The 21,217-nt window shown below is 37.0% G+C and overlaps 2 protein-coding genes across 6 annotated transcripts; both read left to right on the top strand.

Moving 5' to 3' along the window:
- Positions 1–5,542: 5,542 nt before the first annotated feature.
- LOC110754781 (putative acyl-activating enzyme 16, chloroplastic) lies at positions 5,543–15,722 on the top strand. 4 transcript variants are annotated; one of them, XM_088245233.1, is made up of 20 exons: positions 5,623–5,638; positions 5,765–5,784; positions 5,941–6,210; positions 6,883–7,074; positions 7,509–7,623; positions 8,413–8,500; positions 8,929–9,131; positions 9,892–10,010; positions 10,370–10,519; positions 10,791–10,858; positions 11,228–11,333; positions 12,193–12,351; positions 12,662–12,715; positions 12,794–12,874; positions 13,331–13,468; positions 13,820–13,979; positions 14,673–14,752; positions 14,845–14,990; positions 15,379–15,436; positions 15,528–15,722. In XM_088245233.1, exons 1-20 carry the CDS (start codon positions 5,635–5,637, stop codon positions 15,618–15,620), a joined length of 2,304 nt encoding a protein of 767 aa, XP_088101359.1. In that variant the 5' UTR covers positions 5,623–5,634; the 3' UTR covers positions 15,621–15,722. The 4 variants fall into 4 exon arrangements, 3 of the variants coding, with proteins under 3 accessions (XP_088101357.1, XP_088101359.1, XP_088101365.1); XM_088245231.1 differs by having other exon boundaries at positions 5,620–5,638; positions 5,765–6,210; XR_015826199.1 differs by lacking the exons at positions 14,845–14,990; positions 15,379–15,436; positions 15,528–15,722 and having other exon boundaries at positions 5,543–5,638; positions 5,765–6,210; positions 13,827–13,979.
- Positions 15,723–18,298: 2,576 nt separating this feature from the next.
- LOC110754776 (Pentatricopeptide repeat (PPR) superfamily protein) lies at positions 18,299–20,577 on the top strand. Of its 2 annotated transcripts, XM_021955888.2 has the most exons (2): positions 18,299–18,829; positions 18,998–20,577. In XM_021955888.2, the coding sequence occupies exons 1-2, from the start codon at positions 18,460–18,462 to the stop codon at positions 20,290–20,292; spliced, it is 1,665 nt and encodes a 554-aa protein (XP_021811580.1). In that variant the 5' UTR covers positions 18,299–18,459; the 3' UTR covers positions 20,293–20,577. The 2 variants fall into 2 exon arrangements, with proteins under 2 accessions (XP_021811580.1, XP_021811579.1); XM_021955887.2 differs by having other exon boundaries at positions 18,299–20,577.
- The last annotated feature ends 640 nt before the right edge of the window (positions 20,578–21,217 follow it).

The raw sequence follows: 21,217 nt of genomic DNA, 5'->3' as shown, positions 1-21,217 counted from the left end.
TAGTTTGTTTTTTTAGAATGAGATTTCATTCATAAGCCAAAATGGCATACAAATACTGGCATGAATACAGTAGTCTCATTAAAACCTTCCTAGCAAAATCATTTGGGACAAACCCCAGAGTAAGAAAAGAGAACCACACATGTCAAGGACTCACAAGAGAATTTGACCCAGACCACAAAAGACTGTTACAAGAACATAAAAAAACCAACTAAACAACAGCACAGTAGACCCACAAAGAGAACCGCATCGCATCCCAACTATCAAAAGAAGCCTTCTATGAGAAAAACTTAGTCCTTTGAGCGCCCACGAACTACAAAAATACACCAAGGACAGAAACACAGGAGATCACACAGAGGAAGAGCACAAAAACAATAACAAGAGGGACCTCTAAAAAACACCCCAACTCAAATCAGAATCTAACAAAGAAAACTCCTATGACCAAACATAGGTCTTCGGGCAATGTAGAGCAGAGATGAGCTGCAAAAGAAAAACATAACAATGGAAAAGGACATCAAAACATACGCTAAAATCGAAGACGAAACCGCTCAAAGGACACACCACTGCTAAAATATGAAAACCTATAAGAGAATATTGTTTGTGGAATTTTCTGTGTATTCTTCTCCTTGTAGGAGATCATATTTATTATACAATAAATCCTTGTAGGTCAAGGAAAGTAATAACTCCTAATTCTATTTATAGTAGGAAATCATGAATTAAAGAAAATCAATTACATTTAATATAAGAATCCTTGGTGTGTAAGGAAAGTAAATGAGGGTCCACAAGTCATGCCAACACTCCCCCTCAAGTTGGTGCATAGATGTCAACAATGCCCAACCGGTCCAATGAATTGTGGAGCGCTCTATTGAAAATTGTCTTTGTCAAAATATCCGCCAATTGATCCTTGGACTTTATGAAAGGAAACTGAATCACTTTAGCTTCGAACTTTTGTTTGATATAGTGTCGATCTACATCAACATGTTTGGTGCGATCATGTTGAACTGGATTTTGTGCAATAGCTATTACAGCCTTATTGTCACAAAAGAGATTCATTGCAGACGTAGGTCTATACCCAAGTTCAGTAAGCAACCTGTTTAACCAAATGAGTTCACAAATTCCTTTGGTCATACCTCTGAACTCGGCTTCTGCACTGGATAAGGCGACCACCTTCTATTTTTTGCTCCTCCATGTAACCAAATTACCTCCCACGAATGTGAAGTAACCGGATGTGGATTTCTTATCCATTATACTTCCTGCCCAATCTGCATCTTTGTGACCATTAATATTTAGATGACCATGTTTTGAGAACATAAGTCCTTTTCCGGGTGCAGACTTCAAATATCTAGGTATTCGAAGAACTAGATTCATGTGGTCTTCAGTTGGAGAATGCATAAATTGACTGACTACACTCACCGCATAAGCAAAGTTTGGTCGAGTATGTGACAAATAGATCAATCTTCCCACTAACCTTTGGTATCTTTTCTTATTAGTTGGAACCTGATCCGAATATTCTCCAAGATGATGATTATGAACAATAGGAGTGTCTATAGATTTTCAATCTAGCATTCATGTGTCTGTCAGCAAGTTCAAGACATATTTCCTTTCAGATAGAAATATGTCTTGCTTTGATCAGGCCATCTCAATCCCCAAGAAATACTTGAGTCCACCTAGATTCTTCATCTTAAATTTAGTATCTAAATAGTCTTGCAACCGAAATATTTCATGTTCATCATTCCCAGTAATAATCTTATCATCAACATAAATTATTAAAGCTATTACCTAACCTTTCTGATGTTTCAAAAACAGAGTATGATTTGAATTGCTATGTTAGAACCCAAAATTCCTCAATATTGCCAAAGTGAATTGTCCAAACCATGCACGTGGTGACTATTTCAAACCGTATAGTGCTTTCGCAACTTTCACACCATACTAGTCTGAGTAGATGTTGTATATGCTGGTGAAATGTCCATGTAAACTTCTTCTGTGAGTTCACCATGCAAGAAAGCATTTTTTACATCAAACTGATGGAATGGCCAATCCAAGTTAGCTGCAAGTGATAGTAGCACTCTGACTGTGTTAAGCTTTGCTACGAAGGCAAAGGTTTCTTCATAATCGATGTTGTAGGTCTATGTATACCCTTTTGCCACAAGTCTGGCCTTGTATCGTTCAATGGACCCATCGGCATTGCGTTTGATAGTCAACACCCATCTGCATCCAACTGTTTTTTTTACTGAGGGTAATATCTCCAGCGTCGATGTCTGATTTTTCTCCATAGCCTTTAGTTCTTCCTTCATTGCTTGGGTCCACTTCGGATATTTCAATGCTTCAGTCACCTTAGTGGGAATGGAAATAACACATAACTGATGCATAAACGCCTTCCGTGGTTCATGCAGTCTTTGAGTGAACACATGATTGGCAATTGGGTACTTTGACATCTTCCCAATATCAGGAGAATATCGGTTTGGTGGTTTTCCATGGCTGTGCCTAAAAGGTAATTGGCATCCAATATAATCATCAACTAAATTCACACGAGTTGTAGGAATATTTACCTCAAGGATATTCTCAGGAGATTGGTTGTTTGGTACTGTTGAATGAGAGGGGTCTTTAGTGTGTTTAGGTTCGTCTTCTTTCTCAAGAAAGTTAGAAGTAGTCAAATCCGGGGACGTTTCAAACATAGGCAACCAATCGAATTCTTCAGGGCTACTGGTCATTTTATCCCGAGGTGAGCTATCTTGTTCTACTATTTGAGGCCACTAGTCGTTAGAATCAGAACTACTGATCGTTTTGTCCAAGGAGCTTACTGTTTGAAGCGATAGGTCATTATTGTCAGAACAATTGATCGTTTTCGTCCATGCGTCGATTTTTCCATCTTCTAAGGTTCTCCAAGTTTGTGATTCACTCTATGTCTCCTCCTGAAGCGAAGAATTGGATACTGAGTCATGAAAGAATGTCTCGAACTCCAAAAAAGTGACATTCATAGTGACATGCATGCGCCGAGAAGGAGGATGATAACATCGGTAGCCTTTCTAATGAGTGACATATCCCACAAAAACACAACGAAGGGCACATGGATCAAGTTTGCTGCTTTGATTTTTGTGGAGATGAACGAAGGCCACACATCTAAAGATTCGAGGTGTGAGCACCAAAACAGAGGGTAGGGGCACGTGTTGTGCGAGCACTTATAATGGAGTTTTAAAGTTCAAGACACTAGGAGGCGTGGTTGATTAGGTGAACTGCAGTGACGATAGTATCATCCCAGTGATGGCGAGGAACATGAGCACCAATTAGAAATGCTCGGGCTAAGATGTCGATTCTTTCGTTATGCAACACCATTTTGTTGTGGTGTCTGAGGACAAGTTGTATCTTGCTGAACGAAAGGGTCCCCAGACATCAGAGTAAATTAACGTAAACGGTTAGGACACACGGTTAATCTTGGCCAAAATACAAGTGTCACATTTGAAGTCGGAGTCTTTGAAACCTGAGAATAAATCTGGTAGAACATGTTTCATATAACTAAAGGATGGATGCCCCAAACGATAGTGCCACAACTAGATTTTTCTTTGTTTGCTATTAGAGGAATGTGTCACACTATTAGCCATGCCTATACTAAAGTCATCTACATAATATAGCCCTCTCTTTTAGTACTTCGACCAATAATCTCCTTAGTGTGAATATCCTGAAGCAAACGAAAATTCGAATAGATTAACAATTCAATTGTTTAGTAATTGACCAACTAAGATCAACTTATTGGATAAAGATGGAACAAGTAAAGTATTAGGCAATGACAGAGAGGACGAGAGAGCAACAGTGCCAGCCCCTGTCACAGCATAAGTAACTCCATTGGATCAAATGTCATATGATCGGTTGCGCTAGAGTTAATGATCTATCTCGTTGCATCACTTGTATTCGAAGTATGGAATACATAACCAGAACCACGCGTTGCAGCTTCACGTCGTCTTCGATCTTTGAGTTCATCCCACCAATCGGGGTAGCCATTCAATTTGAAACAGGTCTCACGAATGTGTCTCGGATCACCATAGTATGTGCAATCTATTCCATTTGTCTGGAGCTTTGTTCGACAAGTCATAATATGTGCAGCAGAAATTTCATTTGGTATAGTCTAGGTCGGTATCTGGGTCTAGATCTGGGTCTGGATCTAGGTTTGAGTCTGATTCAAGGTCAGGATCTAAGTCTTGGTTAGTATATAGGTCTGAGTCTAAGTTGGAGTCTGGGTCTAAGTCTAACTGGGTCATTCTTGACATCAATTCTACTAAGATCGGAGGGTAAGGGTCGAGGCTTAGTTTTGTATCTTCAAAACTGATTCTGGATTTTAAAAAATTGGGTCATCTGGGTCTTCAATTCTTCTAGTTTCTAGGTCTGGGTGGTAGAGGAATCAGTGGTGCTACCTTCATGAGGGATGATTGGATCTTGATCCCCCATGGCGGCATCGGCATGTGGTTGGCTATAGTTTAGCAACAATCCCAAGATCACTCTCTGATACCATGCTAAAATATTAAAACCTATGAAAGAATATTGTTTGTGGGAATTTTATCTGTATGCTTCTCCTTGCAGGAGGTCATATTTATAATACAATAAATCCTTGTAGGTCAAGGAAAGTAATAACTCATAATTCTGTATATAGTAGAAAACTATGAATTAAAGTAAATCAATTATATTTAATATGGGAATCCTTGGTGTGTAAGGAAAGTAAATGCGGATCCACAAGTCATGCTAACAACCACTACATCCCAATAACTACCACTAGCTTCACTGTTGCCGTCACCGTCGAAACAAAGACAAAACATCAGCTACCAAGTATCACAATTCTTTCGAAGAGAGACCCAATCCAGCGTAACTACTATTGTCGCCACCGAAACAGAGACAACACCAGCCACCTAGAACACTGCAAAAACAACCAAACAAAACAAACACACAAACAAACCTATATCAAAAGAGATCGAGGCTAAAATCCCAAGATTCAAGTAGATCTGGGGAGGAGAAGAGGAAGGGGAGAGAGGGGCCGCAAGAGCCCCCAGGAAAGTGGAAAGGGAGGGAGGGAAAATGATGGGAGAAGAGGAGCGGAAGGGAAAGGATGGACAGAGGGGAGGAGGGGTAGTGGTCACCTTCCCCAGCTTAGGAAGGGTTGGTTGTCGGCAATCCTATCCGACCCGATATCTTATTGTATGTGTCAGATTAGTGGTAGTTATTGTATAGGAAAAGCTACTGAAAATTATGGAAATTTTTTTTGTTTGAAAACAAATTCTAATAACTTGTGTACTCTTATTATATTTGTTTTTGTTTTCTTAAGGAGAGGCAAAACTGGTAAAAGAGGAACGTAGGTATTTTTAAAGGTGCAAGTTGGATAGCAAGTCCAAATCAATTCCGAAAGGAATTCCAAAAATTGGAATGCATCTCAAAATTACCAAATATATTTGGTTTTCACCACGTACGCAACTACTAATTTCATGCGGGACTAAATATAATTTGACCCTTCAGGAAACGACCGCAGCAGAAGGAAACCAAGAAAAGCTTCGCTTATCTGGTGTCTATATAAAAGAAAAGTCGTTCTGTTTGTTTCTTAGTGACCGTTTAAGCTCCTGGCTATTAAGAAATGAAAGAGCCTCTCCATCACATCACATGCGTAAGACAAACTCGACTTCATGTCTAATTAAAAGCCAATTATGCATCTTCTTCATAAATTATCAAATATTAAACCTTTATCTCTTTCATGTTCTTGTTCGGACGTCAACAACTTCCATCGACTCAGCTGAAAAAACGTTGTCCTTGGTACTCATTCATTTTCTGCAGTTTTTTTTTTTTTTTCTCTTTCAACTTCCTGTAATCTCTCACAGTACTTTTCACAAACACTATCACTACTCTCATCTTTTAGTTTTTCTCGCTTGTCGTCTTCTTTTCCCTCTCTTTCTGTGCATATATGAAAAGGGAAGCACAGACAAAGCTATATTAGGAGCTCAGATGAACCCAGTTTCCATAGTTTCAGTTTCTGCTTCTGCTTGGGTCAATCAAATGGCCACCACCATTTTGTTAACGCCCAACTCCATTCTGAGCAACTCTTTTGATTGTGGGCATGCCCTCCAATTCCTCTGTTCTAACCATAAATTCAGAAGCAGACAAATCTTTCTTAGAAAATGCTATGGAAGCCGAGGGGGGTTTTCTCTCAATCGTGGATTTCGTCTGTTTTGCCAATCAAAGGTGATTTCTAAATACCCTTTTCATTCGCAATTGATTTCGTTATTTTGGTTGGTCTAGCTGTGATACAAATTTATGTTTGGTATTTTGGCATTTAATGTTACTGTGTCTCCAATTCTATCAATTCAGAAATAGGAGCTTAGTTGACATTTCTAGACTTTTAAAATGAGGTGTAAGATATTATTTTTTATTGTTGAGGAATATAATGTACTTCTGACTAAAAGTACTAGGCAATCAGGTTCTGTGTTTGCCACCTATGGCTTTGTTAAAGTTCTTATATTGATTCTTTACAAAAATGGAAGTAGAACTTGATATATGTATTAATTCCAGAGTTTTCTAGAGCTATCATCTCTCTGCCTAGATGATTTGATCTGTTTTTCTTATCCCTCTGCTGGATTGCTTTAAAGGATTCCACATTCATAGAGGCAGTAAGTGTTGTGCTCTAGAATTTCAAAAAGTGAGATGCATGGAATTTCATGACTATGATCTATCTTCATCATGCCATATTCAAAAGGATACAACCATTTTGGTCTTATTGATCTCATTGTGCATATGTTATAAAGTTTTTCTTTGTTTTCCCTTAACTGTAGAAGGCTTTGAATGTCTGCTATACAGATGGTTATACAGCTAGCGGGCACTTTCATGTATTTGTACTAAATGAAAATCCTGTTTCAGAGAGAGGAAGTGCAGATACGAAGGTATTCCCCATTTCTAGAAAGTGTGTTACTAGATGGTAATGATGCTTCGGTATCTGATGAGTGGAGAGCAGTTCCTGACATTTGGAGATCTTCAGCTGAGAAATTTGGTGACCGTATCGCATTGGTGGATCCATACCATGACCCACCTTCAAATTTAACTTATAAAGAGGTTAATTTTCCTTTCTTATTCTTGATTATCTCTTTTGTGCTTATTTTATCATGACTTCTTTGCTCTGTTTTTTTGTCACCCACTCACCAGTATATGGGGATTTATTAATGCAATGATTAAGGTTCCTGTTTTGTAACTAGTAGATTTAGTGGGAGTACATTGAACAGACAAAGATTCCTTGTTCTTTCTTTGACTTTAATAAATTTTCTTTGATCGTAAATATAAATTTCTATTAAAAATGAATAACAATCAGTGACATACGTAAACTTTTTGTAACATTGACTTGGCCATCAACTTGGTTGTTTATATCAATTTACTCTTGCAAAGTTTTTATGATCTCATACTCTGACTTTATTTTTCATTTAATCTATTTTCATGTATAGCATTTTACAGATCTATTGAGTGTCTGTCCTTTTGTTTCTTTAATTGTGCAGCTTGAGCAGGAAATTTTGGATTTTTCTGAAGGGCTGAGAGTTGTTGGAGTAAAGCCAGAAGAAAAAATTGCACTTTTTGCTGATAATTCATGCCGTTGGCTTGTTGCGGATCAGGGTATGAATTTTTCTTAACATTGTAGCTTAAAAAATGTTTCATTAAATCAATTCTTTATAGCCATCTTGTATTACTTCTTTAGGATGTGGTATGCTCATTTTCTCTATGGCCACACTATTGCTCTGATATTGTCATTGTGCTCTTCAGGTTTGTTGCTTGGAATATGAACTGAAAGCATGCTTGACAGGAAGTCAAGTGCATAGTCTTTATGTAGCAAAATATAGCAGAAAATCCTTAAGATAATCTTTTCTCAAACATCTCACCTGACATCGTTGTGCATATTAATTTTAAAGAAATTAGTTCTATCTTTTAACTTTTGCTAATAGAGGGACTGTAAACTTTGCACTTCCCTTGTATCAACCATTCACTGTATTTTTGTGGCCAGTATGCAGCTGTTTCAATCCATGCCATCCACATGGCAAGCGATTTGTATCTGTTTTATAGAACTAACTTGAACCTGCTGGGTCTAAACTCTTATCTTTGGAGAATTCAAGTTGAGGAATGTAATGCTATATTCGTATGACATGCGGCTATCACAATATCACTTAACCCATGTGTTTGGCTAAAAAGCACTTCCTATTTTAGATTAATCTTGAAACAATTTTTTTTTATTCTGTATGATACTTTGGACAATGCTTAGCTGATTAGTTCTATTCTAGGATCAAATTCATTAAAGAAAATTTTAATATGCTAGGACATGATATTATGTGTCTCTGCCAATTTATTCATATATCTCCTTTATGCATCTCTGAGAATAAAAGCTTACTGTCATGATTAATTTTGATTTAGGTATAATGGCCACCGGAGCAATCAATGTGGCAAGAGGTTCGAGGTCATCCGTTGAAGAGTTATCACAAATATACAATCATTCTGATAGGTTTGGGAAAAAAGTCTCCCTTTAAAATTCTATTTATGTCAAGTATAGTACCGATGTCTACTAAATATATGATTTATGCATTATGTTGTATGTATTCTATTCTTGGTTTTTTATTTTTGTTCTACACCATTTGTGTTTTCAGTGCAACTTGTTTTAGTAGGTTCCTTTCACATCAGATCTCTTTTTGAGAGTCAATGAGTGCAAATTTGTTTCTTGAATAATATATGTATTTAATGAATAAGATAGTTCATATCTATTTGAATTCATTGTGTATCTTAATCTGAACTTTCCCATTCTAGGGAGTTAGAAGTGGGATTTGGTTGAGATCAATGAAAGTACTTGGAACTATAATGAATGAGTTTATGTATTTACAAAAGCATTGCTGACTCCATGGAATAATTTTGAGTTTAACTTCATTGCTACAACAGTGTTGCACTTGCTGTGGACAGTCCTGAATTGTTAAATCGATTTTCAGAAGAATTCTATTCCAAGCCTATTAAATTTATTGTTCTGTTATGGGGGGAGAAGTCAAGCCTGGTCAGTGAAGGAAAGGTTCCTATTTTTAACTACAAGGAGATTCTAGATTTGGGACGAGATAGTCGTAAGATTATGCTTGATTCTGATGATAAACGTATGTCATCCATCTGTTTCTGTTAGTAATTTTCTTTTTTGCCTTGAAATACATTTAAATCCTTTACTGTGCTTAATTCTGATGATGCTTGTACGCCAATCATCTCTTTCTTTTTCTTTTATCCGTTAAGCCCTTTTCATAATTTCAGTGTTACTTGTTATCACAAAGCATGCAATATTAGACAAAATAAATCATGATTTAGGGCTGGAACATAATAATTAAGTGCAGGCAAAGCATAATACACAATCCCATAAAAATTACAACACCTCATTAAAATACCTAAGTTTATGAATTGGATTGGGTTGGCTTTTTTGGTTTTTTAAACCCCAAACTTGACAGAACAACCGGCTGAACCAATTGGTATTGTAACTTTCAAGTCTGACCCCAAACAACTTGGATTGGATTGTTTAGTCAGTTTCTTCTGTTTTTTCTTTTCTTTGTCTTCGCTCTGCCCCAGATAAGTAGTAAGATTTGTTCGTTGAATTACAAAGTCACCTAAAGAGTTAACCTTGGGGCTCTTGTGATTATAGTTTTGGCATTAATCATCTGGTATGCCATGAAGTTTACAAAAAATTTAGGCGACAGAATACCCTCAGATGGAAAGGCATGTCACTTAGAAATTGGAAAACAGAGACAGTTATTTCATGGAATGACTTGTATTCCACTGGTTATCTGCTAAACATTCTTCTATTGTTTCTGTAAATGGACTACGGTATGGTTGGTCAGTATGCAGCCTCTAATGTAAATATTCTGATTGCAGAGCAGTACTGTCTGCATGAACCTATCAAACCAGATGATGTTGCTGCATTAGTATATACAAGTGGAACAAGTGGTAACCCAAAAGGAGTCATCCTCACCCATCGAAATCTGATGCATCAGGTTGGTATTTGGGGTGTATATTTTGACGAAGATATAATATCTAAAATAGTAGGCCCCACCTTTGAACGTTCTATGACGTTCTATGATAGAGATAGATTTTGGGTACTTTTGTTTTGTTTTTAGTTGTATTTTTTAGGGATGATTATGTGAGTTTGTATGTCAATGATTATTGAAAGAGGCAGTTCTATTAACTATTTCTTTTGTTTTCCGCTGTTCTTACTTGCATTGCATTTTGGGCAAGTATTTGCTGCATCTTGAAACACCTTCCCCAGTTTCTTTTTGGTATAATTGAAACCAGTACTTGCCATAATAAATTATATATGACACATAGTGAGGCTATTTTTGTTGTTTTTTCCCAGATAAAGAACCTCTCAGACATTGTACCTGCTGTAGGTGGGGACAAATTTCTTAGCATGCTCCCACCTTGGCATTGCTATGAACGAGCTTGTGAGTACTTCGCTTTTACGTGTGGCATTGAGCAGTTTTACACAATTGTGAGGAAATTGAAGGTATTATTATATTGATGCTGATTTTCTTGCAATATGTTATTTTCTTTGGTATATTCAATTTTTTTGGAAATGCTATTTCAGAGCTAAAATTTAGTGGCAAGACACTCTAAGGGCTTGCCTTAACAATTCTTGCTTTCTATATTAACTTTATACTATTTGGCAGTGATTTTGTAGAAGAATTAAAAGAAAATCTGTTAGTGTGAAATGGAATACTTAGGTCTCGTTATGATTTTATAAGTTGAAATTGATTGGTGCTTTTATTGTGTGATAGGATGATTTGCGGCAATATCAACCAAACTATGTAATTTCGGTTCCTTTAGTGTATGAGACACTTTACAGGTATATCTTTTCTTGGGTTCATAATGTTTGTTTAAAGTTGATGCTCATATAGGGTTATCTGTTGAAACCCCTTTCATTTCTTTACCAGTAAGGTTGAGTTTCCATTGCCTGGTTAAAATCATGTGGTGGATGTGCCAAATAAAGATCAAATTAGCTTCAGATGTTAAACTGAGATGTCTGTTTAGATCTCTTTTAAATTTCCTCAATTCTGAAATCTTGTACTGTAATTATAAGGAGGGAATGATGAATGCTCTGCATAGTTTACTTGTATATCTAGACCTTTATTTAGGTGAGATAGAATAGATTCCTTTTTTCTTTTTTTTCTTTTTTTTTTGTTAATGTTAAATTCTTTATTTTGTCTCTTTGCAGCGGGATTCAGAAACAAATTTCTTCTAGCTCTACAGTTCTTAAGCTTGTTGCACTTACATTCATAAGGATCAGTTTGGCATACATGGAGTTTAAGAGGATCTATGAGGTTCATTATCTGAGATTTTAGTCTTCTTTAACAAGTCCTGTTATTTGTTATTCTCATTTCCAAACAAACATTCAGTACACATCACGTTTATTTTTCTATTTCATTTTCGTGTCAATTACTGATAATGTGATTGTTTTAATAATTTATTATTTTGTGGAAAAATCAGTTAATAACATATGATATAAGTCTGCCATGGTATGACGTAACTATTTCATTGTTCTTTAATGGGTTCATGGCTTCTTATTGCTGTAATACAACTAAATTAATACCTTTCTGTATGTTCGAATTGCTTCCTGTTAGTAATTAACAGGGACATGCGTTTTGCTTCTTATTTTTGGTTGTGTTTTTTTTCAGTTAAAATAAGTCGATACTTAGTAAACAGAGATTGTTGTAAAAGAATAAAACATTACTGCTGGTCAAACCACTGTAACCAAAGTAAATGATTGTGGGGTCCCTCAAGGTAACCCCACTTATATTTATCTCCTTCATACTTAGCTTAGTTTGTGGAGATGGGAAAGGGTTCTGTAAATACCCCAATGGAATGTGCCATCAACGGACCTATTATCTTTGATAGATTTGGCTACATATCGTTGGTAAATGCTCATGTTCATGCACTATGGTCCAATAACGTATTATGCCTTGACATGAAAGAGGTCACACAAAGAGAAACACCAGCTTTGTTGGAATCTATATACTAATTTACATAACCTTGAAATGCATGACCCAACCGTTAAATGGGTCTTTTATAACAATTCAATTGCTCTTTTTATTTTTTTATTTTAAGGAATCTATTTGAATCGTATGATCAATCTGTTGAGCCAAACTTAATTGCATTGATTGATTTCGATTTGGTTTATAGGGGACATATTTGACGAGGAACCAGAAGCAACCGCCATATCTTGTTTCAATATCAGATTGGTTATGGGCAAGAGTTATTGCTGCATTACTATGGCCCTTGCATGTGTTGGGAAAGAAACTAGTTTATAGAAATATTCACTCTGCTCTTGGAATATCAAAGGTCATCTTATTTCTGCGTTGTTATTTGTAGCTTCTTTGTACTATTACATGACTTTTTGTAAAGTGGTATTCCATGGTTACCTTCGTAGATAAAGCCAGATAAAAAGTTCTTTAAGTGATTACTTTCACTAAAACAAATCTTTTTACATTTCGTTTTCTCATTTGCAGAGGTAACTCTGTTGCAGAAGGGAATCTGTACTCTCTCTTTACTTTTATTGATCTTTTTAAGCATATCTGATTGATAAAACTAGATATTGAGGTGTTCATTAGAAACTGAGGCACTAATAAGGGGATTATGTGGCTTCCTGCAGGCTGGCATCAGTGGAGGAGGTTGTCTGCCTTCACATGTTGATAAATTTTTTGAGGTTTGGTTTCACTCATATTTTTCTTGCCCAATAGATGTTTTAGATAACAGCTATCATTTTAGTGTTGTATGCTTGCAGGCAATTGACATGAAACTGCTGAATGGATATGGCTTAACAGAGACTTCTCCTGTTGTTGCTGCTCGACGACCAAACTGTAATGTAAGAAATATTACTTAAAATTATGTGTACGGCCCAATTTGGTTTCCTTGTTCTGTGGACTTACTCAACAAGGGGAGTGTTAGTTTGTGTTGTTGAGTTGCACTTGATATACCATTTTTGTCTTCACCTGAGGAATCAATAGCAAACATAAAAGAGTTCACAAATGAGGATGCCATTCTGTTTAAATTACTGGTCATACCATGAACAAGCAATCACTTCCCATACTGCTAGAATTATCTATAGCTAGTGCAAAGTTATTACTCAGTTTCTGTATATCAACTTTATCTTTTTTTGGTTATTACATTTGTATTTGAAATTTACAATGATTACTTTGTGGTTGTATAAGTCTGTTGAAATTGGTGGCACTGGGTTATGTCTTCAGACATTTCAGACTTATCTTTTAGTTCTATTCTTAAAAGACTTTTCTTTTTCTCTCTTTTGTGTACTTTCTTAAAGGTTGTTGGTTCAGTTGGGCATCCAATTCGACATATAGAGTTCAAAGTTGTAGATTCTGAAACTAGTGAAGTTCTCCCCCCTGGTTTAAGTGGCATTTTAAAAGTTAGGGGGCCACCAGTGATGAAAGGATACTACAAGGTATCAATAATTTTTATTGTTCACATTCCTACATGTGTACCAATATATATATGTGTGTGTATGTGTGTGTATCTATATACATATCTATGCCTGTTTGTCTATATGTAGACTTCCGTTGTCCTTAAATTTAATCTACACCTTCTTGGTTATACATGAAGTGCAAATAGGGTTAGGAATGTGGGTGGATAAATATATTTGAGAAATCTCATAGTTATTGTCTTCATATTTCGAATTTCTTTTGAACTTAATTCTTACAGTTTTGAATTTGCTTTTTAGTACTATCCAAATTCAACATACTCTTCCCTTACCTGATTATATGTTTTGTGACCTTTTTGTTTATGTTTGGACTAGAATCCAGGAGCTACAAAGCACATTCTGGATGATGATGGTTGGCTAAACACTGGAGACATAGGCTGGATTGCTCCTCACCATTCAACAGGGCGAAGTCGTCGTTGTGGAGGTGTGGTTGTCCTTGAAGGACGTGCCAAGGACACTATAGTTCTTTCAACAGGTATACTAATAGCTTAATTTTCTTCTTCAAATTTATCATGGATCTTCTTACTAGTTACTTGAAAAATAAAGAAAATTTGAAACTAAAAGTATAAAGAAATCCCATAATTAGTATTGAAGATTGTATGAAAATTTAAGTGCTGAATGTAATCATTTGTGTTAAACTTAAATGCCAAATCTTAAGTTTTCCGTCAGATGCAAATAGTCTTGCATGTTTATATTTTATGGAGATAGATAAATAGATAGTTATGCTATGATGGTATATGTATTCACTTGCATCTTTCCGGATATCTCGACTATATGAATTTATATGCACAGAGAACTTTGCTCATTCTAAAATTCATTTGTGTTTATGGTAATGGCGAACTTGAGCTTATTCTATTTCATAAATGTTTTAATTTTTTCTGGTTAAGCTATGTTCTATGCAAGAACAAATTATTGCAGGCTAGAGCCTGACACTATCCAGTAGCAGGCTGCTCTTATTTATTTATGCATTTGGATCTCAAGAAAAATATTCAGCTGTTTACTTTCTTGTTCCTCTTAACTATCTTTTACTCTTAAGTTTCTATCTTTGATTGAAGTCTACTTTATGAAAGTGAATGCAACTCATATGATTTTGTGTTTATTTATTTATTTATTTTCTCATTCTTTTTCCTTTTCCTTAACACTGAGCTTGTCGGCATTTTTCAACTAGGGGAAAATATTGAACCGGCAGAGCTTGAGGAAGCTGCCTTGAGAAGTAGTTTAATTCAACAAATTGTTGTCATTGGCCAGGTTAATCGAATATCAGTTTCAGTTTGTTTTCATTCTCCCACTTGTATTGTTGATATACTGATTATGTATGTGGTGGGCGTTCATATATGTAGGATCAACGACGCCTTGGGGCAATAATTGTTCCAAACAAAGAAGAGGCTTTAATTGCAGCAAAAAAGTTGTCTCTTGTAGATATTGATGCCTCTGACCTAAGTAACGACAGAATGACAAACTTGTTATACGAAGAATTGAGAAAATGGTAAAATCTTTCTAGGTTCATTATTTGGATTATACCGGACAAGGTTTGCATGACTGCAAGTTTTGTTATGTTTGTTTTATCTTTTTTTTCTCATTGGGTTCAGTAAACGAAAGTCCCATAGAAGTGCACTAAATATTGCTACCTTGATTCGCAATGTCGTTTCCTTAACAGCTTAAGTTTTTGGGGTCTAAACCAAAATGTCAAAAACTGCAAATTATTCCGAGATGATTAGTTTTAATTTCTCACAACCCTTAAGTCTGCCTTAATGTACCAAATGGCCTATAACTTTAAGCTTTGGACAGGTTCTGCCATGTTTGAGACTCAGTTGTCTAAGAAGGTTTAGCTGTTTGGTAAACATGCTCATAATTTTCCTTCTATTTTTGAGCAGGACTTCAGGGCGTTCATTTCAAATTGGACCAATCTTAATTGCGGATGAACCCTTTACGGTAAAACATCCATGCCATCAGCATTGTCCTTAGCCTTGCAAGTTACTGCTGTGACTTCTTGACTGATTATACATTTCTGTTTCTATTGCAGATTGACAGTGGCTTAATGACTCCAACCATGAAAATTCGAAGGGATAGAATCGTGGCTCAATACAAGGACCAAATAGACAATCTGTTCAAGTGAAATAGCAAAATTGTATCTATTTTTTCATGCTAGTATGCATGGATCACATATATCATAGCGAATTCTTCATGAAAATATTGGGCTTTTTAATTATATTTCGAGTATCGGGCCTAAAATAAGTTTTTTTATGTTACATATTACACACACAAAAATTAGTTTTGTGATTAAATTGTGACAGATTAAAATTTTGGGTCCTAATTTTGGACGCATATTGAAGTTCAATTACAAAAAGTGAGAAGAAAATCGAACAAAAGTAGAAGTTAACTTGTATTGCTGTGGGTGTGTAGAGGTGTCAAACGTATATTATTTGAGTTGGCTTGGGCCAGTCTGTTTAATCAATCGGGTTGTGCCGTACTAGGCCATTTATTAAAATCTTTAATCCCGGCTAAAAGTCCAAGTCCATATTGAATCACGCTGTGCTCATGTTGTGCTTGAGCACAGCGTGATTCAAATCAATGCCCATATATGTAAATATTGAGAGAGGAAGGAGGCTAATAGATGGTTTATGTAAAGTGGGTCTTGACAAAATAAAAAATAAAAAAACAAAGTTAAGTGGGTCGGTCGGGCTTGAAGTGGGCCACGGCCCATGTTGGGCCGGCTCGGTCCATTGGGCTTATTTTCTAATCCAGGCATGCCTCATGCTTTCGTGTCGTGCCTAGCACAACTCGCCAATAATCGTTCTTGGGCCGTGTCGTGCCCCATTAAAAAGGCTAGGCTCGCGCTGTGCTGGGCCAGCCCAACCCATTTAACACATCTATTGTGTAGTTTGCCCCTTTATGTTGTTAATGCTTATTATTCAGACCTTTTTGGCCCTGCATGCTCTTGTGGGTCTAAACGTTCTATTGTTTTTCTGCGTCAAAATATCCTTAGGTCAACTGATTATCCTAATTAAATCATATTTAATTAGGAAAATTATCTTTGATTTAATATGGGAATATCTCCCCAAATCAAGGATGAGATTTCCATCAAATCTCCTTGATTAATTCCAATCTCCTATTTATAGGTAAGAATAATCCTAACCAAATAATGATTATTCTTCAAACCCTAGTCTTCAAGGAGTCTATAAATACATGGCTACACAACACACAAGATCTAATTCTAAAACCCTAACCAAAGCTCTCTTTCTCTCATGCCACTCTTGGCTCTCTCTCCCTCACAGCTTCGGTCACCCACACACACGACTCTGACCACCAGGGTCTCCCCTTGAGAGAGGACCTCCATCCTTTCTATTATCTTAGTATCTTTCTTATGAATATTTAACTGACTTAGGCATTGGAGAGCCTTTGGCCATCACCACTGGGGTGTGGTCTATTTACTCCAACTTTTTTCGCAGGGATCAAGGATGATGAGAGAGAAGGAAGGTCAAAGGGTGAAGAATCAACACACGAATATACCCCGTCCGGAAATAACAAAACCAACGTGCCCATCCCCTCCTCTCTCTCTTTTCCATTTGTCACCCACAACCACCTACCCTCCCCATCCCACTCCAATGCACCCCATAACCCACCCCTCTCTCTCTCTTCGACTAGTTTTTTTTTCTTCTTTTTTTGCATATTTTTCTTCCGCATTTGCTATGACACACACTAATACTTGTGCAATTCTCTATCATGGTTTTCATTATGGAAGATACTCCTTCGTGAGGAGCTGGGGAATGGGAGGTGGTGGGGTGGGTGGTGATGGCCGTGAGGAGGTGGGGAAGGTGGGAAGAGATAGAGGAGAGAGAAGGCTTCTGGGCAAGGCCGGTCCATTGATTTTGGAGGCCCTCGACAAAAATGAAAAATGAGGCCTTTAACACTTACCTCATTTGAACAAAAATTCTAATAAAAAGTTTCAAATTTAGGGGGTAAGTAGGTTAGTTTAAGTGAAAAAATGGCCATTTATTTGAAAGATAAAGAAAAAGGCCCAAAAGAGTTCAAAAGGAAAGCCGAAAAAGCATTAGTTTCACACATAAAATGCTTTTTTTTTTTTTTTTGCTAGCATACTTAGAGTCATTCTATAGTGAAGGCCTTATATATGGCCATTAGGTGAGATCTTAGCTCTTAACTGTTGGATCAGGCTTACCAATTTGATCCAACGGTTAGAATGCCCTATTTTTGTGGGGGCCCTATGTCGTCGCCCAGCCCGCACACCCTGTAGGGCGGGCTTGCTTTTGGGAATTATCATGAAGCTCCAATAGCAGTTTGAATTTGAGAGGTTGGGTAAAGAGATTGAGGTTGGGTGGTTATGGCTGTCAAGGGAGAGAGAGAGAGAGAGAGAGTAAAAAATTATTTTCTTTAGTTTTAATTTAAATATTAAAAATATATTTTTTAATTAATAAAATTGACGGAATTGAAATATTTGACCTGATGTGACCAAAATTGAAATTTTGAAATTTCGGTGATTAAAATTAAATTCGACCCTAACTCTAGTGACCAAAAATGTAATTATCCCTTTGTTTAATTAAAGTTTTTGCTTCCATTAAATCATATAATAATCATAAATGTATATAATACAACATATAACCATACAAGTGGTTGGCATATGTGGGTTAGGTTAGTTGGCCAGGAAAGTGAGCCCGTCCTCTTGCACTCAAGTTCGAGTTCCCCTCCCCTAAATTTAATTTAGAATAATTTAAACTTTGTTATCAAAAAACAAATAAAAACTTTTATGAAATAGAGACGGCGGAATAAAAAAGGGGGATCTAAGAAATACAAGTGCACCACTAAACCCTAAAATATTAAAACGACATGGGTAGAAGAAGAGGGAAACGTAAAAATGCATAGCCCTTGTACTTGTCATTGATAACTTGGGCAATAAAAGTCTGACCAGCGGGTGGGCTTTTATACAGTGAAGGTCATGAATGCCAGCGTCTCACTTTCTACACCAACTGCAACTCTGTGCCAGACGCCGGACGCCTTCTACCGCCAAAAGACTCCACGCTCAACTCATCAAAACAGCCCTGCATCTATGCGTTCCACTACCCAACACCCTCTTGGATACGTACGGCAAATGCGGTCTAGTCGAAGACGCGCTCCACCTGTTCGACGAAATGCCTCACCGAGACCATGTCTCGTGGGCTTCCATTCTCACTGCCCACAACCAAGCCAACATGCCCCACCGAACTCTCTCCATGTTCCCCGCTATGTTTGAGTCTGATGGTTTGCAGCCGGACCACTTTGTGTTTGCCAGCGTTGTCAAGGCCTGCTCTAGCTTAGGGGCTGTTAGACAAGGCAAGCAAGTGCATGCCCGCTTTTTTTTGTCCCCGTTTTGTGTTGATGATGTTGTGAAGTCGTCTCTGGTTGATATGTATGCGAAATGTGGATTACCTGATAATGCTCGTGCAGCTTTTGATTCAATTTTGTCCAAAAGTGTGATTTCTTGGACTGCTATGATTTCAGGGTATGCCAGAAGTGGAAGGAAATCAGATGCTTTTGAAATGTTTGAGAGGTTACCGGTTAAGAACTTGTTTTCTTGGACTGCGTTGATATCTGGGTTGGTACAAAGTGGACATGGTGTTGATGCACTTTATTTGTTTATTGAAATGAGAAGAGAGGGAGTTCATATAGTAGACCCATTAGTTCTCTCCAGCATTGTTGGAGCTTGTGCTAATTTGGCAGTACTGGAGCTTGGAAAGCAGGTTCACAGTCTAGTTATACGTCTTGGCTATGAGTCTTGCTTGTTTATCAGTAATGCACTAGTTGATATGTATGCAAAATGCAGTGACATTTTAGCTGCTAAGGATATTTTTGGTCGAATGCATCAAAGAGATGTAGTTTCTTGGACTTCTATAATTGTTGGGGCGGCTCAGCATGGGCAAGCTGAGAAAGCATTGAGTTTATATGATGAAATGGTTGCAGTTGGAATAAAGCCAAATGAAGTTACCTTTGTTGGATTGATTTATGCATGTAGCCATGTTGGTTTAGTTAGCAAAGGACGTGCTCTTTTCAGATCCATGATGGAGGATTATGGAATTAGCCCCTCTCTGCAGCACTACACATGCTTTTTGGATCTTCTTAGTCGGTCTGGACACCTTGGTGAAGCTTCAAATGTTATTGATTCAATGCCCTTTGAGCCGGATGAACCCACTTGGGCAGCTTTATTAAGTGCTTGCAAGCATCATGGGGATACCCAAACGGGAATCAGGGTTGCTGATCATCTTTTAAGCTTAAAACCAGAAGACCCTTCAACTTATATACTATTGTCTAATGTCTATGCCGGTGCCCGTATGTGGGAAAATGTAGCAGAGGTGAGAAAGTTGATGGCAGCTAGAGAAGTTAAGAAGAAGCCTGGTTATAGTTGCATTGACATTGGAAAGGAAACCCAAGTGTTTTATGCTGGAGAGACATCTCATCCTATGAAGGATGAGATGTTCAGTTTGCTTAAGGATTTAGATGCAGAGATGAGGAGAAGAGGCTATGTTCCTGATAGTAGCTTTGTTTTACATGACATGGAGCACCAAGAGAAGGAAAGGCAGTTATTTTGGCATAGTGAGAGGTTGGCAGTGGCTTATGGGCTGCTTAAGGCTGTTCCAGGGACAGTTATCCGGATAGTGAAAAATCTTCGTGTCTGTGGAGATTGTCATACTGTACTGAAATTCATAAGCAGCATTGTGAAGAGGGACATTGTTGTTCGAGATGCCACTAGATACCACCATTTTTCTAACGGGGAATGTTCATGCAATGACTTTTGGTGAAACTATATTTTTTTGGTATCCCTTCCCTTTTCGAGTTCTTCATCAGTTGTTAAAAGCATCCACAATGGGCTCACTAAACCACTTCCTTAGACAAATTATAAAGAGGAATTGGAAAAATACAACTCCAACCATGCTCTCTATCCACTTCCTAAAATAGGGAGACATTTAAGAGCTCCTAAATATGAGGAGAGAGAAAAGACTTCTAGTCACTCCCTATAATTTAATGTTGCTTCGTTTTATGTATATCTTAAACTTTTAATTAATGCAAACTATTTTTTAATATTATTTTGCATAGAGATGGACTAATTATATTGAATTAAAAAATAATTATAGTATTTATGATTCTCTAAACTAGAGAGTATAATTGAAGTTCAAATTTTATAGAGAGCTCCTAAAATAGCTTTGGGAACGTGATTGTAGATGCTTTAAACCGTGCGTGCGCTGGGGGCTTAACCTTTCTAATGTATGTTGAATAGTTTTCCCATTATTCTTTAATCAGCATTGACTAGATGAATTACTAGTTGGTAAAGTTATAAAAGTAGTGGATACATAACAAAGAAAATAAATGAGTAAATAAATGAGCTTATTCGAACTCAACACAAAACTCACTGAGAAACTAACTCATAGTCAAACACATGTGCTTTTATTTGGACAAAGATCTTCCACCAAGCATTTTCAGATCTGTGGTTATCTGGTGCTTGATAAAATTAGAATAGTCATGGCTCTACAATTCCTCAAACTAATTTTCTAAGCCAATGTCATCTTCGTTCTTATCTTTTATGTAATTCGGTCAAGATTCCAACAAGAAAAATCACTAGAAGCCCAAAAAGCCCTAACAAATGGAATTCACACAGACCTTATCCAAACGAAACCAATTTAAGAAAAATCCCTGTAACCAAAGTCTTTGCCTAGTTCACACACTTCG

The sequence above is a fragment of the Prunus avium genome, chromosome 1 (genome assembly GCF_965620075.1).
Source record: "Prunus avium chromosome 1, drPruAviu1.hap1.1, whole genome shotgun sequence".
Lineage (NCBI taxonomy): Eukaryota > Viridiplantae > Streptophyta > Magnoliopsida > Rosales > Rosaceae > Prunus > Prunus avium.
This window is presented reverse-complemented; position numbering and strand designations above follow the sequence as displayed.